Source organism: Gekko japonicus, unplaced genomic scaffold, assembly GCF_001447785.1.
Source record: "Gekko japonicus isolate JY-2015 unplaced genomic scaffold, Gekko_japonicus_V1.1 scaffold2446, whole genome shotgun sequence".
NCBI lineage: Eukaryota > Metazoa > Chordata > Lepidosauria > Squamata > Gekkonidae > Gekko > Gekko japonicus.
Window position 1 is genome coordinate 226,706 of NW_015167127.1, and position 16,443 is coordinate 243,148.

A 16,443-nucleotide genomic window follows, 5' to 3' on the forward strand; every position below is an offset into this window, starting at 1 on the left:
ACTCTGATCTGTGCCTTTGAGAACTTTGGTTCTTGGGGATGATTGGGGATACTGTTATTGGGCAGTTAAATGTAAACTTGGAGGGTAAAAGGTTTTCTTTTTTTAAAGGATTTGACTCAGTTCATAAAAAGAATAATGATGAGAAGACTTGATGTTTTAAAGCTAGTTGGAGGGTCTCCTCTCTTGGGTTTTTAGTTAGTAGTGGGTACTTTACTTTTCTCCCATATATGTAGTTCCCTTACCCCCTTTTCTGTTGTAGTTTTTTGTAGTTAAAAAAATCAATAAAAAATCCCCTCTGGGGGCTCAAAAAAAAAAAAAGAGAGAGAAAGAAGTACTTTTCTCCCTTTCTCACAATACAAGAACTCGTGAGCACTCAATGAAATTGCTGAGCAGTCGGGTTAGAACGGATAAAAGGAAGTACTTCTTCACCCAAAGAGTGATTAACACATGGAATTCACTGCCACAGGAGGTGGTGGTGGCTACAAGCATGGACAGCTTCAAGAGGGAATTGGATAAACATATGGAGCAGAAGTCCATCAGTGGCTATTAGCCACAAGGTATAGATAGGACCTCTTGGTCTGGGGCAAGTGGTGCTCTGTATTCTTGGTGCTTGGGGGGGCAACAATGGGAGGGCTTCTATTGTCCTGGCCCCACTGCTGGACCTCCTGATGGCACCTGGTATTTTTGGCCACTGTGTGACACAGAGTGTTGGACTGGATGGGCCATTGGCCTGATCCAACATTGGCTTCTCTTATGTTCTTATGTACTCGATGTATGCAAAGTAAAGTATTTGTAAATGTAAGACCCAGGAGCGTCCTAATGGCCTGATGAAGACTTAAGCATTTTCATTGTCCTTCAGGAAGCATGGGATATGATGGTAGTTAAACAGTTTGATTGAAGTCCAGTAGCACCTTAGACATCAGCAAGATTTTCAGGGTATAAGCTTTTTCTGACTCCATTCCTTATAGTCATAGTGCGGTGGACTTATAGTCATAGTGCGGTGGGCTGCGCATTTTGTTGCTGTTTAGTATGTACTATCCTCTCTCTATTCATATTCATGAGTACTATTAGAAATACACTCTTAAATTTACATATGATTTTGGACATTATCTTTATTGTTTCTATGTCTGTTAATACTCTCATGGTTAGGGATATAAACACTCACACAGCTGAGCCATCTACCCTGTTTCCAAAGACCCTGTTTGTCCAATGGACAAGTGATACATGTGTTATACAGCACTGTAATTTTTCCTGCAACTTGTTTAAAAAGTATATCATTATCTCACACTATCTTAAAATGCGTAAAAGTAATACCCCGAGGGCTGTAACTTATTTATATTTTAGTTAGGAAAATTTCCATATGAATCTGTCACTTATAAATGTGGTTCTCAGTAAGCCATAATTTGATGGCATCACATTTTTTGGTTTACTCAGTCTCTCATCTGAAACTAGAAATAGCAGAGATCCCATATGAAGATAGATGTTGCCCTTGTTCTGTTGAAGAAGAGGAATCAATGGTTCATATGTTCTTTAGGTGCCCGTTCCATCAAGTTCATAAGGGATAAGTTTATATCCCTATTTTTAGACAGACCATCGGTAGATGCAGATGAGACCTGCCTGGAGAGAATGTTAGTTAATGAAAATCCAGTTATCTCCAGACAGCCAAATTCTGCTTCTACGTGGTAAAATTTCACAGTAAGAAGTATGGTTATGTATAGCTTTTTATTTGTAGGACTTATAATCATTTTACATATATTAGACATTTTAGATATAGCTTAAGGAGTTTTTTATTATATTATAGTTCATAAATATTCTAAGGTTTTTATGACTAAACATATTTTCTGTGCTGGAATGAATCTCTTTGACTGTATAATATTGTATTCTTATGAAAAATGGTCTTTGACCACAAATAAACATTCATTCATTCATGATTTCAATTTTTAGGAAAAAAAATATTTGTGTCTCTGTTGAAGCTTTTTCCTTGAATTAGGCATGAAAATAGTTCAAAAAGCTTTATTAAATTGGTACTTATCTTTGTTGCAGGAAGATGGGATCAGACAAGTACTTGAGGAGATGAAAGCTTTATATGAACAGAACCAGGCTGATGTGTAAGTAAAGAAAATCAAATGCAAAAATGACACTTAAAAGATACATTTATTCTGTGATAAAAGACCTGTTTTGATTATAGCTACCAGAAAGATCAGGGTTATCTTCTAACATGATTGTCTTTGTACAGAAACAGTCTTCAGTGTTAGAAGATCTTCAGTAGCTATGGATTCTCCTTTATTCTTTTCCATATAAAACAGTGTGTTTGATTTTTAATGCCTTTATTTCTTAGTGTTTGCAGCTTTAAAACTAACATTTAATAAGACCCATAAAATATATAGTAAAATGCACAAAGGGTAATCAAATTAAACTCCACACATTAAAGGCCTAGTCGCTAGTTAGTCTTTTAGAATAGTTTCTACTAAAACTAGTAATTCTGACAGATATTAAAAGGTTAATTTTAAGTAAACAGTATTGCCATAAATTGAGGTAAGCATGGAAATGAGCAAAAAATGGAATGTCTAATATGTTTATTTTAAATGTAGATAAGTGATTACATAAATTTCATAGCATTTTGATAAAAGAATTGTCATCTTGATAAAAATAACTGTCAAGCGTCACTCAATCCAGTGCTTTTGTATTCTCTTTTACAAGGAAGTTGTTTCAGATACTAATGGTGTTATTACATAATTAGCTCCTTTTTCTTTGTCTCACGCCCTTACCCCCCCCCTCCCCCAGCTCTGTGAGTGGAGCAGATGGAGCAGATGCTCACTCAACCATGTGTGCATGTGCGGGAGTGCTGAATCTGCTGGATGTTCTTCTGTGCTGCAGCCCTCTGTCTCACAGTTCACAGTATCTCCTCATCCTCCATTCTGACTTCAAGTAGGACTCAGAGGGTTGCTGAGGAAAGGGGAAGGCAAAGAAGCTCTGCTTCCTTGAACTCTTTGACTTGGTTCCAACCAAGTGTACAGCAGGAATCCCCATGGGCACCGTCATGCCTGCTGAAACCTTTCTTGGTGCCCACTAAGTGCTTTTGGATAATGGGCAGGATAGGGTGAAAATTTTGCACAGCAAGGCTTCTGGTTGGCGGTGTGTATTTTTTTAATGCTGCTTTGGTGGCAGCTGCCACCACAGCACAAGGATTTTCACTGTGTGACCAAAGGTAAACCATGGCAGGAATCTTGTGGCTGGTTCCGCCTCCTGCGGCAGCCATTTTATGGCAGCCATTTTGCAGCTGCACCTGCCACACTGTGTCAGAATAACAAGTGTGCCTGCAGGGGCAAAAAGATTGGGGACCCTTGTAAAGTTTCATGCTCTTAAAGTGTATGTTAATACAACATGTCCTTCCATTATTACTAGAAATGAAGCTAAGTCAGGACACAGCGAGTTGATTCCAACAATCAAATTTCGCCATTGTTCTCTACTCAGAAATCGACGGTGTATAGTTGCATACCTGTAAGTGTTTAATTGAGTGAGCCAGTTTGGTATTTAATTAAGTGAGCCAGTTTGGTGTAGTGGTTAAGTGTGCGGACTCTAATCTGGGAGAACCGGGTTTGATTCCCCACTCCTCCACTTGCACCTGCTGGATGACCTTGGGCAAGCCATAGTTCTGACACAGCTGTTCTTGAAACAGTGCAGTTTCTGTCAGAGCTCTCCCAGCCCCACCTATCTCATAGGGTGTCTGTTGTGGGGAGGGGAAGGGAAAGGAGTTTGTAAGCCGCTCTGCGACTCCTTTGGGTAGTGAAGGGTGGGGTATAAATCCAATCTCTTCTCTTCTTCTAATTGTTTCTATAACTAGGAAAGTGAGACCAAAGGGTTTCCAAAGCCATTCCTGGTTCTTCCAGTTCTGGAGCTAATGTATTTCAAAGTGATTTTTCTGAGTGGTTGCACAACCGCTGTGAGTCTTAAGGCAATTTGTTAAATCATACTATGTAAACAACTGATGTAATTCATTTTAAAATGTGCTTAACCTGCTTTGCTACATTTTTATTGTTATAAATAACAATAACTGGTGATTATTAAGGTAAACAGACACACTAAACTGTAGAGGCTTGATTGGCGACTATGCTGGAAGATGTGCCGTGTAGTGCAAGAAGCCGTGACCTCTCCTCAGCCCCCCTAACGCAAGACCTCTCTGGAGTCAGAAGACTGTATAGCACATCAACTTGAGGGAGCATTTGAAATAGGCCTGGACGAGGAGGAGCAAGCCTGCAGTACCATATTTTTAAGTCAGGAATCATTGCAAGTGCTCCAACCAGTGGCAGAAGCTGACAGCTTGATGCACAGCAACTGGGGTGTGCATTCTCCCAACACCAAAAAATCATTTTCTTCTGTGCAGAATTCTCTAAAGTTTATCATAACTTTCAAGTTACAATAAAGTTCTGATTTTCCCTCAGTAAGTAAGTATTATGGGGTTAAACTGACCCTGTTTGGGATTATGAATACATTCATTATGTTACCATCTTTGTTTTCTCAGGTATGACCGCTTACTTCGCATCCGAGCGCTTAGGTGGGAATATGGTAGTGTCTTACCGAATGTTGTCCGATTTCACATGTCAGCTGAAGAAGTAAGCCAGTCTTTTGCCTAATAGTTTTAGGATTCTAAATATGGAAAAAACTATAATCCTGGTTTGCACTAAATAATATATGCATATTGGGGAGGTTCAACTAACTCCACCTGAACCATGCACCCACATGTGTACATTTTGGGTAATTGAAGTTAGTTTTAAACCAGGAGGAAGGAGGGATGCACATAAAGCAGGCACAGGCCAGGTTCATACACATTTAAGCTTATTGTTGGCTTGGTTCCATATCTGAATGTAGCTTCAGTGTCCCATAGCACTGGTGTGCAAACTTTGTACCTTCAAGAAACCAAAACATGCTCCAGTATCCTCTGCAGTGTATCAGGGTGCCTCATCAGATGAATTGATGTGGAAAGGACTTTCTGACAGTGGAAAACTTGACAACCCTACTGCAGGAGACTATCTTCCTGACTATATATGTAGTGGTTAATGATGAAGACTTACCCAATGGCTTACAAGTTATTTAAGCATATGTTAATGCTTGGAAAGTTATATTGAATAATGTGAAGTTGTGCTTATATTTGAATACATACCATGCAGAGGAGCCAATATGCTAGAAATCTGTGAGGCAGAGATTATGTATGTACTAGAGATTTTTGTTACACTTGTAAAATGGGGGTAGGGTGTATTTTAGCAATTGTTTGCAAAGAAATAAGGGAATGCCGTTTGGTGATGTGTCTGGTATGACCAGTCCTTTGGACAGCCTCACGTAGTGCACACACTTTTCTATCAATGCTCTGTTTGCCTCCAGACCCTTTGGAACCATTGATCTATGCTTGGGGGATTAACTGCTTTCCAGTGATATGCTGTCTTCATATGTGCTGCAAGCATGTGAGAGTTAATATCATCTCTGTGTGGTTTGGGTATCTTTTTGAGAATAAAAGTTTTGCCCCGTTATTTATCTTTTTCTGGTGTCTTTGGCTTTAGCATGTTTTTTGCTTTACTGCCTGAAAATAGTATTTAAATAGATTAATTAGAAAGGCATTTTATGTCTCCAGATGGAATGGTTCAACCAGTATAAGAAGTCTTTGGCTACCTATATGAGATCATTAGGAGGAGGAGAAGGGCTGGACCTTACACAGGATATTAAGCCGCCCAAAAGCTTGTACATTGAAGTAAGTGAACCTGAGAATTATGCAATGCTTAATTCTTTAAGAGTGAGTTCAGGTTGATCTGAGGTTTTGGTTAGTTATAGAAGTTAACGGATATGCCTGTGCTTAAATGCAGTTGTTTAATTATTTGCATGGTTGGTGTATTTTGTCATCACAATTCAGATTATAAAATATAATTAAAGGCTAAATTCAGATGCAGGATCTTGGACTGAGGAATTATAAATCCTTTTATGTTTAAAGATAAATCCTTGTCTCAGATTAAAGGGATTAATAAATAATATGGCATAGGTAGCTGATGATTTTCTCGCTCAGTTTTATGTTGATATCATTTGGGCTCGGACTGGCAGATGGCGTGATAACCATTCCTCCTTTCTAAGGTTCGATGTTTAAAAGACTACGGAGAATTTGAGATTGATGATGGCACAACAATTCTGTTGAAGAAGAATAGCCAGGTATTTATGACAAGAGAGTAAAGAGGCTCAGGGTTCCAGTCATGCTAGCCTGTTGCTAAATACCTTAGTGCCATTTGTTTGGAAGGAACCCCAGCACCATTATATAGCTTTCAATCTAGACAGAGTAGTAAAAAGAGAAAGTTATTTTTTCATAGAGGCCACATCCACAAACAAGCACTACAGATAGAGTTCAGAACATAAGAACCCTGATGGATCAGACCAGTGGTCCATCTAGCCCAGCATCCTGTATCACGTGGTGGGCAACCAGTTCCTCAGAAGAGCCAACAACAGGATATAGAGGCTGAGGCCTTCCCCTGATGTTGACTCCTGGCTCTAGGATCCAGAGGTTTAGTGCCTCTGAATGTGGAGGTTCCCCTCAGTCACCCTGGCTAGTAGCCACTGATAGATTCGTCCTCCATGAACCTATCTAATCCCCTTTTAAAGCTGTTTATTTCTGTGACCATCACTACATCCTCTGGCAACAGATTCCACATTTTAATCACTCTCTGTGTAAAGTAGTATTTCCTTTTGTTCTTCCTGAACCTACTGCTCATCAGCTTTATTAGATGCCCTCAAGTTCTAGTATTTTGGGAGAGGGAGAAAAAGTTCTCTTTGGCAACTCTCTCCATTTCATGCACCCCCACTTAAGTCATCTCTTTTCTCATCTCTTTTCTCACAAGGACGGTGCTCCCACCCCCTAATCCCCTTGGTTGATCTCCTCTGTGCTTTCCCCAGCTCTGCAATGTCCTTTTGGAGATACAGTGACCAGAACTGTACACAGTATTCCACATGAGGCTGCACCATAGATCTGTACAGGGGCATTACAGTATTGGCCATTTTATCCTCAACCCCTTTCCTAATAATCCCTAACATAGAGTTTGCCTTCTTCCCTGCTACAGCACACTGGGTTGATACTTTCACTGAGCTATCCACTACAACCCCAAGATCTTTTCCCCTCTCTGTCTCAGCAAGTCCCACCAGAATTAATTCTGAACTAGACTGAAGGTTTGGAGACAATTGTGAAATCATTTCAGGTTATCATACTGTTGAATTCAGTTTGGATTAGGTTGTCTGAACTGAACAAAGAACATAAATGTTTGTATCAGATTTTAAAAAATGTTACTCTTTTTCTCCTCCTCCCACCAGCATTTTTTACCTAGGTGGAAATGTGAGCAATTAATCAGGCAAGGAATTTTGGAGCATGTCCTGTCATAAAGTAACCATCAGCAAGAGTTTGCAGGATTCTTTGAAGAAGGTTTTAAATTGGTGCAAGCAGGGCTACCATGTCGCAATGCTTTCAAGGCCAAGGATTTCTAGTTACAGTTGTGAAAGGCATGACTAATACTAACACTTATAGCCCTGTCCTGAAACAAGTGGATTCCTTTACATATGTAATGGTTCCTTCTGTACTGGAAGAGAGAAGAACGTTATAAACATATGTAAAACTTAATCTTATGTTATGCTAGAATGAAATCACCGTTTCATATGTAGTCCTATTGTATGTGTGATGTTATGTACATGACCTTTGTAGTCCTTAAAATAACTTATAATGCATAAATAAAGGCATCTTAAAGACTAAGCATATTTTATTCTCCTACAACCTTTCTTGGAATAGAATACACTACTTCAGATGCTATGGGTGCTGTCATTTAATGTAGTATGGGGGGGGGGGGGACCACCCAGACAGCAGGGTCAAGAAGCTGTGAAATGTAAGTATTTAAATTCCAATCTGATCAAGAAAAAGAGAGTCCATTTACTGGTTTGCTAAGCTAGTTAATAACTGTAATAAGTGAGGAGTCTCAGGTTTTGCTAAGATAGTTACTTCTAGTGACCAGAAAAATAGCACAGACTCAGTTCAACAGGGGAAGGGTGAGAAACCCATTAACACATGTAATTTTATTAGTGTTTTTTATGCCATCTGGTATTTTCACAGTTTTTTATTCTATAGGAACATCAGTATATTGACAATGTGACTATGAGGCAAGATGAGGCTATTTCATTTTTGCAAAACAACCTGCAAGGTGTTAGGGACAGTGGGTACATGAAAAGAAGATTCCCTTGCACTTTCACAGCCCTTAACTTTACCCACTGAATGTTTTTCTCTCCCTTAGGAGAGGGTCAGTGTAGAAAAGGTGATGGGATTTCTCTCTTAAATTCACTGTTCTTGTAACTGCTTTGGAACTAGATGTCGAAACTCATTCCTAAGGTAGCTTCAGTATATTTAAGATGCTGTTTTGCCCTATTATTTTCTAGACCGCCCTCCCCTGTAGGACAGGGGTCAGGGATGGTGTACCACAGTAGAATCACATTCATAGATTAAATTCACAGTTAAAACAATTAAAAATACAACAATTAGCCTAATTAGATGGTGCTAGACAACAGATGGCAAAGTTGACTGGAGGCAGCTTCTATTTAGTGGGTGAAAAATTGTTGTACACTACCTGCACTGTTCCCTGGATTCCTACACAATTTCAATGGTAAAGTTGCTCCCTTTTGATGCACTTTCAAATCAAGTTGCCTTCTTGCTTGTATAGACAACATTCTCTGTAGTCAGTGCTGGAAGCAGCTGTCACAGAACTCGTAAGTCGCTAAACCTGTGGCCCCACAATGTAACTGTTTCAGAATTAGTATCAAAATGCTGATTTTTAAAGAAATGAATGTATATAATTTTTTATAAGTATATATACATATAATAGTAGGTCTTTTTCAATTTTCACTACTACTTACAAGGAAATCAAAACATGGTAATAAGAGTTCTTCCATTATTAGAGAAGCAGCAGGTCCTTTTTGAGCTGTGGTGACCAGAACTGTACACAGTACTCCAAATAAGGTCGCACCATCGACTTATACAGGGGCATTATGATACTGGCTGATTTGTTTTCAATTCCCTTCCTAATAATCCCCATCATAGCGTTGGCCTTTTTTATTGCAGTCAAACACTGTCTCGACATTTTCATTGAGTTATCTACTACGACTCCAAGATCTCTCTCTTGGTCAGTCTTCGCCAGTTCAGACCCCATCAACGTGTATTTATAAGTTAGGATTTTTGGCTCCAATGTTCATCATTTTGCACTTGGCCACATTGAACTCCATTTGCCACGCTGACGCCCACTCACCCATCCTCGACAGATCCCTTTGGAGTGCCTCACAATCCTCCCTGGTTCTCACCACCCTGAACAACTTTGTGTCATCTGCAAATGTAGCTACTTCACTGCTTACTCCCATCTCCAAATCATTAATAAACAAGTTAAAAAGCATCGGACCGAGTACTGATCCCTGTGGTACCCCACTGCTTACCACCCTCCACTGAGAAAATTTCCCATTTATACTCACTCTCTGTTTCCTATTAATTTGCCAGTTTTTGATCCACAAGAGGACTTGTCCTTTTATCCTGTGACTATTAAGCTTACTTAGGAGCCTTTGATGAGGAACTTTATCAAAAGCTTTCTGGAAGTCAAGGTAAACAACATCTATTGGGTCCCCCTTGTCCACATGTTTATTCACTCCCTCAAAAAACACTAACAGGTTAGTGAGACAAGATTTTCCCTTACAGAACCCATGCTGAGTCTGCCTCAATAGTTTTTGTTCATCAATGTGCCTACTAATTCTTTCCTTGATTAGAGTTTCTACCAACTTACCCGGTATCGACATCAGACTGAATGGCCTGTAATATCCCGGATCTCCTCTGGAACCCTTCTTAAAGATGGGAGTGACATTAGCTACCTTCCAGTCCTCGGGAATGGAGGCAGATTTTAATGAAAGATTACATATTTTTGTAAGGAGATCCACAAGTTCATATTTGAGTTCTTTCAGAACTCTAGGATGTATGCCATCTGGGCCTGGCGATTTATCAGTTTTTAAGTTGTCTATCAGTCGTAGGACCTCCTCTCTCGTCACCTCAATCTGATATCAATATCCTAGTACAGGGTTGAATCTGAGATGCACTGCAAACACATTTTTACCTACACTAACCCGACCTATCATGTAAAGCAAACTGTCAGCAATGACTCAGTTTATTAAAGAAACAAATGGAAGTACAGGCGGTATTTTGTAAGGAAATGAAATATTTCCAGACTTGCATGCAAGCTTCAGAGTGTGAGCATGCAAACTTCAGAGTGTGAGAATGCAATATTCAAGTCAGAATAACCCTAAATTAGTAAATGCCTGTCCATCTAAATTAGATTAGATTATGGAACAAGATTTCTGGCCTCAGGAGCACTGGAGAGTAGAACAAACTATACAATCAGGACTCGGCTATCCCTAGCACAAGGTTGATGGTCAAGCCAATTGCTCTCTTCTAAACCCCTTCTATACATTAAGATCAATGCGCTATTGGGGGAGGGGGAGATAATTTAAAAGAGCAAAAGATATTCCTGCATCTTTTTCTACAAGAGTTCATTTTTATCAGCAGGACATACAACGAAGGTGTGGTAAACTTTTTGCCTTTTTAAAATGTAGTGTTTTGTCCTGGCCATCTTCCCCTGCATATGCACAATAATTACATTTTTTGCCATCACCATAAAATAAATAAATGTTCAATCCAGCCATTCACACATGAATGAAATCCAGCAGGTAAGCAATATAAATAGAATTTAATTTTAAAATGTCAGGCTTTACTCAAAACCAAAGAAAACAAGTACAGCAGGTTCTTTCCCTTTCATAGCATATCTGCCCAAACAATACAGGATGTGATTAAAGAGGTGATTATATATTTGTAGAAAACTGTACATATAATACAAGCCAGTGTATAGACAAGTGAGGAAGGAGGAGAGGCAAAAAATGTTGCCATCACAATAAATATGCAGTCCTGAGAACTGGGCCCAAAAAGTATGCTTCTGGGACTTGATCCAAGAGGCAGTAAAAGTTTTAGCTTTTCCATTGGAAAAAATGGGAATATGCACTTTATTGCCACCAGCAGTATTTGGAGGGCGTCTCCATCTTTTAAATTCTCCCTGAGAATATTTTTCTTCTGTTAGTTACTGTGCCTTCTGGTGTAGGGGCATTCCAGATCTAGTTCTCGGAGACTTTCAGACCTGTGAATGACTCCAATATAATTCATTTTGGCAAGGTTTGAAATACATAACAAAATTGGCCATGGGATGAAGTGGTCTCTCTTCTATTGATTGTCCTTTCCAATTTAAATAAACAGAACTGAAAAGCAGATTCCTTCGTTCATTGTGATGCCAGAGTGATTTCTGTAATTATTTTGTTCAGGGATGAGATTTTTTCCTCCAGGATGAAGTTCTTCTTTTCTGTGCTCTTCTGCCTCTGCTCCAAAACCTGTAAAGCTTTCATCAGCTGGGCATTTTCCACATAGAGGTCTTTCAGCATTAAATTAGACTTAGTGTTTTTTTCAAGCTGGAAGGTACAAGGAAAACATTTCCTTTAGTGCCCACTGAGTCACAGATCTCCAAACAGTCAGATAATGGCACCTTTTCACTATAAAAGTAATGATTTCACTAATGACTTGAATTATCATATATACATCCTTTTGCAGATCAGGGTCTTCTGGTGCTTGGTGTTTTCTGCTCATGGCACACTATGCTACATAGAATAATCCAACAGTCTCTAAAAATACAGCATTGGTCTGCTTCCTCCCCCCCGCCATTCTCTACTGCACCTTCTCTCCCTCAGTCAAGCACAATAACAGCTACAACTGCAGTAATAGAATAAAGGAAAGAAGAGAGTTGTTACTCCTTTCCCCAGATTTAAAATAGGTTGTTGGTCTATCGACATGCATTGTTTCTCCCCATGGTCAAAATCAGAAGGTGACAGGAATTGCTCCTAAAAGGAGTCAAACCCTGCTTTAGTATAGAATAAAGATGAATTTGGGGAGGCTTTTTAAACCCCCCACCCCTAAATATAATGTTTTGCAACACTGCTATAAAACTGGGGGAAAAGTTGAGGAAAGGCAGAAGGTTGTAATCCCCCCCACCCCTAAATATAATGTTATGCAACACTGCTATAAAACTGAATATGGTTGGTTGGGGAAAAAGTTGAGGAAAGGCAGAAGGTTGTAATTTCTTAACTGGTTTAAACACAGACATGACAACACCAATATAGTAAACTGAGATCAGCACTGAAGTAGATTTTCTTTTCACTGTACATCCTTTGTATGTAAACAAGGGCTTTACTCCTAAAATTTTAATCGGTTTAGCCCTTTAATTACCTGGAGTGTGTGGTTCAAAAGGGAATTGGTTGCTACCATGCCTACTTAGCTACAGCCACCAGAATTAAGGCAAGCATTATGTAAACATGACAGACGCAAAAGTGCTTTCCTAGTTTAACCCATCAGCTGTGTGAATACAAAGTCCCACAGAAAGAGGCTTTTGCTTCAGCTAGTACCATGTTTACATCAGGCCTGAGTTACCCCCTCTACAATGCTTCATTCTTGGCATGCTAGGATCAATATTGCAAGCTGAGAAAAATCTCACCTGGAGTGATTGAAGTGGATCTGGCTGCTGGCAAACCTCTGTGATGTAACCAGGGTAAAGGGTTACATTATGTTACATGTGTGCACACAGAGACCCCTTGCACTAACCTGATCCTTGAGTTGGAACACTTTTTCCTGAAGCATTATTTGTGCATTCTTCATGGTCATCTCCAGCTCCTCCATCTTTTCCTCCATTAATCTACAGTATTTTGCATGGTCTTCCTGCAAAGTGAAGAAATCAGAGCACCAGGAACATCATATCTAGTATTTATCATGTACTTCAAGAAGCCCTAAGGAAGGAAGAGAGAGAGAAAGAAAGAAACAAAGAAAGCAAATAGATGAAGGAAAGATGGGGAAGGAGGAAGGGACAGAGAGAGAGGAAGGGAGAAAGAGAAAGAAAGGTGGAAAGAAAGCAAATAGATGGAAGGAGGGAGGGAGGGAGAGAGAGGTGGAAAGAAAGCAACTTTGACTTTAAAGGCATCCTCCGTCCCCCTGCTGGCTGGCTTGGCTTGGAGAAGGGATTTAAAGAGACAAATGCCTTCTCCAAGCTGGAGAATGCCTTCTCTTTCTCTGCCCCCTCTCAACCCTATCCAGAGAGTGGAGCACTGGCTGGGGAAGGGAAAATCAATCAGGGAGGCATGCCTCCCCTTCGCTTCCCCAACTTCCCCACTGGGAGGCACACAATATGTGGCCCCCAAACCACAGTTTGCCCACCCCTGAAATAGATCTGTTTAATTTATGCAAGCCACAGATGTTTTGTCTCTTGAGGAATTTGGTTTACCTCAATGAAGCATGTTAAGGTAAAACAGAACCTGTCTGCTAGGACCTTCACACTCATCCTAGGACTGAGGGGAGGATTACTGAACTAAAAAAAATTGTATTTTTTCCAACAGTATTTTCCACCAGCATGCTGAAAACACATTCTACTCCTAGAAATACACATGGAGAGCAATCTATATTCTTCTATGTATGCAGTTCACAGAACCCTCACGTGGAAGGAGATCCCATTTGGATTCAATGGAGACTTCCAACCCCCCATTTTACTGTACACCCTGGCAAAAAACAACTCTGCAGACCCATTCTAAGTCAGGAAAATGATGTGAGGAAAAGGCTTCAAACACACACTTGCACTGTAGTCCAGATCCAAATCCTTTTAGAGAGGAAAGGGGGGGGGCACTGCTGGCTTAGGAGCTCATTCACGGAGCCACCTACATCCAATCTGACCCACCCCCCACAGAAACTCAACTACTCTGCTGTTCCACACCCCATCTAGGATTAGGGAAAACCAGGTACAGCTCCTCCTTACCTGATGTGTGGCCAACTGGTGTCTCGTCTGCTTTGCCTGGAAGTTCAGCTCTCCTTGCAACTGCTTGACCATTTCCTTTTCTCCTGCCAGCATGTTTTGTAACTCAACAAGGCAGGCTTTAGGCACAGAACTTTCTACTTGGCTTTTTAATGTCTGCAGCTCCTGAACATACTGCGACTCTGCCAGGCTTAAGTTTGTGTTGGCCTCTAACAGCTGCATTGTTAGAGAAAAAGCATTACCACATTGTAAAAACATCACCCTCTTGCAAGAGAGTTCAGGGGAAGGGAAGCACTCAGCATACTGCAGACATAACAGAAAGCTTAGCAAGTAGCCAGGGGAACCACTCACAGATACTCCTAGAAATACACATGGAGAGCAATCTATATTCTTCTATGTATGCAGTTCACAGAACCCTCACGTGGAAGGAGATCCCATTTGGATTCAATGGAGACTTCCAACCCCCCATTTTACTGTACACCCTGGCAAAAAACAACTCTGCAGACCCATTCTAAGTCAGGAAAATGATGTGAGGAAAAGGCTTCAAACACACACTTGCACTGAAGTCCAGATGCAAATCCTTTTAGAGAGGAAAGGGGGAGGCACTGCTGGCTTAGGAGCTCATTCATGGAGCCACCTACATCCAATCTGACCCACACCCCACAGAAACTCAACTACTCTGCTGTTCCACACCCCGTCTAGGATTAGGGAAAACCAGGTACAGCTCCTCCTTACCTGATGTGTGGCCAACTGGTGTCTCGTCTGCTTTGCCTGGAAGTTCAGCTCTCCTTGCAACTGCTTGACCATTTCCTTTTCTCCTGCCAGCATGTTTTGTAACTCAACAAGGCAGGCTTTAGGCACAGAACTTTCTACTTGGCTTTTTAATGTCTGCAGCTCCTGAACATACTGCGACTCTGCCAGGCTTAAGCTTGTGTTGGCCTCTAACAGCTGCATTGTTAGAGAAAAAGCATTACCACATTGTAAAAACATCACCCTCTTGCAAGAGAGTTCAGGGGAAGGGAAGCACTCAGCATACTGCAGACATAACAGAAAGCTTAGCAAGTAGTCAGGGGAACCACTCACAGAGATTTAAGATATTCCAAAACATGATTATGAAATGTATTTGAAATATAAAGATTATGTTCATTCCCATAGCACATCTTGTAGGGAATCTGATAGCCAAAGCTGAGAGAAAACACAGCTAGCTTGTTAAGGAATTAACTAAATGATTACAGTATGACTGGCAATAATAAAAGCCCCTAGTAGGCGGTGCATGCTATTAGTGTGCAAAACCACCTCTGAAGAAGTCATTTCAGCCACCAGCTTCGCCCGCCTACCTGATCCCGGCATTCTTCCAACTCCTCGCTCATCTGTGCCTTTGTCAGTCGCAGCATCCGACATTCCTGGGTCAAGCGCTCCAGTTCAGCCTCCAGTTCCTGAGATTGGCTGGCCTTTTGAAAAGGGTGGGAAGAGGAGGAAGCACTATCCTTCAGTATTGCATCCTTCAAACCAAGCCATGTTGGTGACAATTTTACAATGGCCGCACTCCTCCATTATGTCCAACATGAAATCTGACAATTTTACAATGGCCGCACTCCTCCTGCCCAACCCTCCATTATGTCCAACATGAAGCCCAAATTATATTACACAGGAAGTTTAACAAATACTCATTTGGCAAGCACCAGTCGTCTTATACTGTGACATTTACAGGCACAATCTTGGACTCCCCAAACTGCACAACTCTCCTTTTATCACTGCCATAAAATAGTTAGCATTAGCAGGGTTCTAGGACACACAGCCCAGGGGGGAAAATGCCCGGAGAGCTGACAATCTAATAAGGTGCTGAACAAAAAGGGCTAAGAGGAAATACCATGGAAGTAATCAAGAACTGATTGTTAGCAGGTTCCTACTGAGACCAGTGCTATTATCTCCTCCTCCACCCTCAGACACACACACAGATGCGAGGCCCTAGGAAAAAATGGTTACCATATTCACCCCTCTCAGGTCTTTTTTCCATTTTTCTGACAGAAAAATTGGAAATTTGGGGGACCACTGAAAAGCAATTCCTATGAAATGTTTTCTCTTTCAAGGCAAGGTTTTTCAAAATGTACAGAATAAAGAATCAGAAAAACTGAAAAAAATGGAGTAGCAATGAAAAAACTCTTACTATTTTCAACACTTCTTTAAAAATGTAAATGATTGTGGCCACAAATAATATGCTACAATGTGTTTAATAGTAATACATTAAAGAGTTCAGTATCCAAACATGCTTACAACAGAATTTTCTACATTAATCTTTTATTTTTCCTGAATCTCAAGTTGAAAAAAATAAAATAAAATGTATGTGTTAAGGTAGCACAGGATGCTGCAGTTTGCAACTCTTAAGTTTTGGTTATATTTGTAATTTCTCTCTTTTTAAATATATATATATTATTTTAATACAAAAAATAGAAATATCAGAACAATAAAACAATCTGGAACATTTACATTCAGAAAATTTAACACAGAAGGTGCA

At 40.3% G+C, this 16,443-nt stretch overlaps 2 protein-coding genes across 2 annotated transcripts in view; one reads left to right on the forward strand and one right to left on the reverse strand.

Moving 5' to 3' along the window:
- Positions 1–7,599, forward strand: part of GINS1 (GINS complex subunit 1 (Psf1 homolog)) — a 10,784-nt gene extending 3,185 nt beyond the window's left edge. Inside the window, exons 2-7 of the mRNA XM_015413015.1 lie at positions 2,044–2,108; positions 3,406–3,501; positions 4,523–4,613; positions 5,627–5,743; positions 6,118–6,192; positions 7,339–7,599. Of these exons, the coding sequence (XP_015268501.1) occupies positions 2,044–2,108; positions 3,406–3,501; positions 4,523–4,613; positions 5,627–5,743; positions 6,118–6,192; positions 7,339–7,407 (513 nt within the window). The 3' untranslated portion in view covers positions 7,408–7,599. The remainder of the gene's footprint in view (positions 1–2,043; positions 2,109–3,405; positions 3,502–4,522; positions 4,614–5,626; positions 5,744–6,117; positions 6,193–7,338) is intronic.
- Positions 7,600–10,918: 3,319 nt separating this feature from the next.
- NINL (ninein like) overlaps positions 10,919–16,443 on the reverse strand; it is a gene marked incomplete at its 5' end in the record, with an annotated part of 20,709 nt that continues 15,184 nt past the window's right edge. Inside the window, 4 exons of the mRNA XM_015413010.1 lie at positions 10,919–11,550; positions 12,734–12,847; positions 13,932–14,144; positions 15,266–15,379. Coding sequence (XP_015268496.1) covers positions 11,365–11,550; positions 12,734–12,847; positions 13,932–14,144; positions 15,266–15,379 — 627 coding nt within the window. The remainder of the gene's footprint in view (positions 11,551–12,733; positions 12,848–13,931; positions 14,145–15,265; positions 15,380–16,443) is intronic.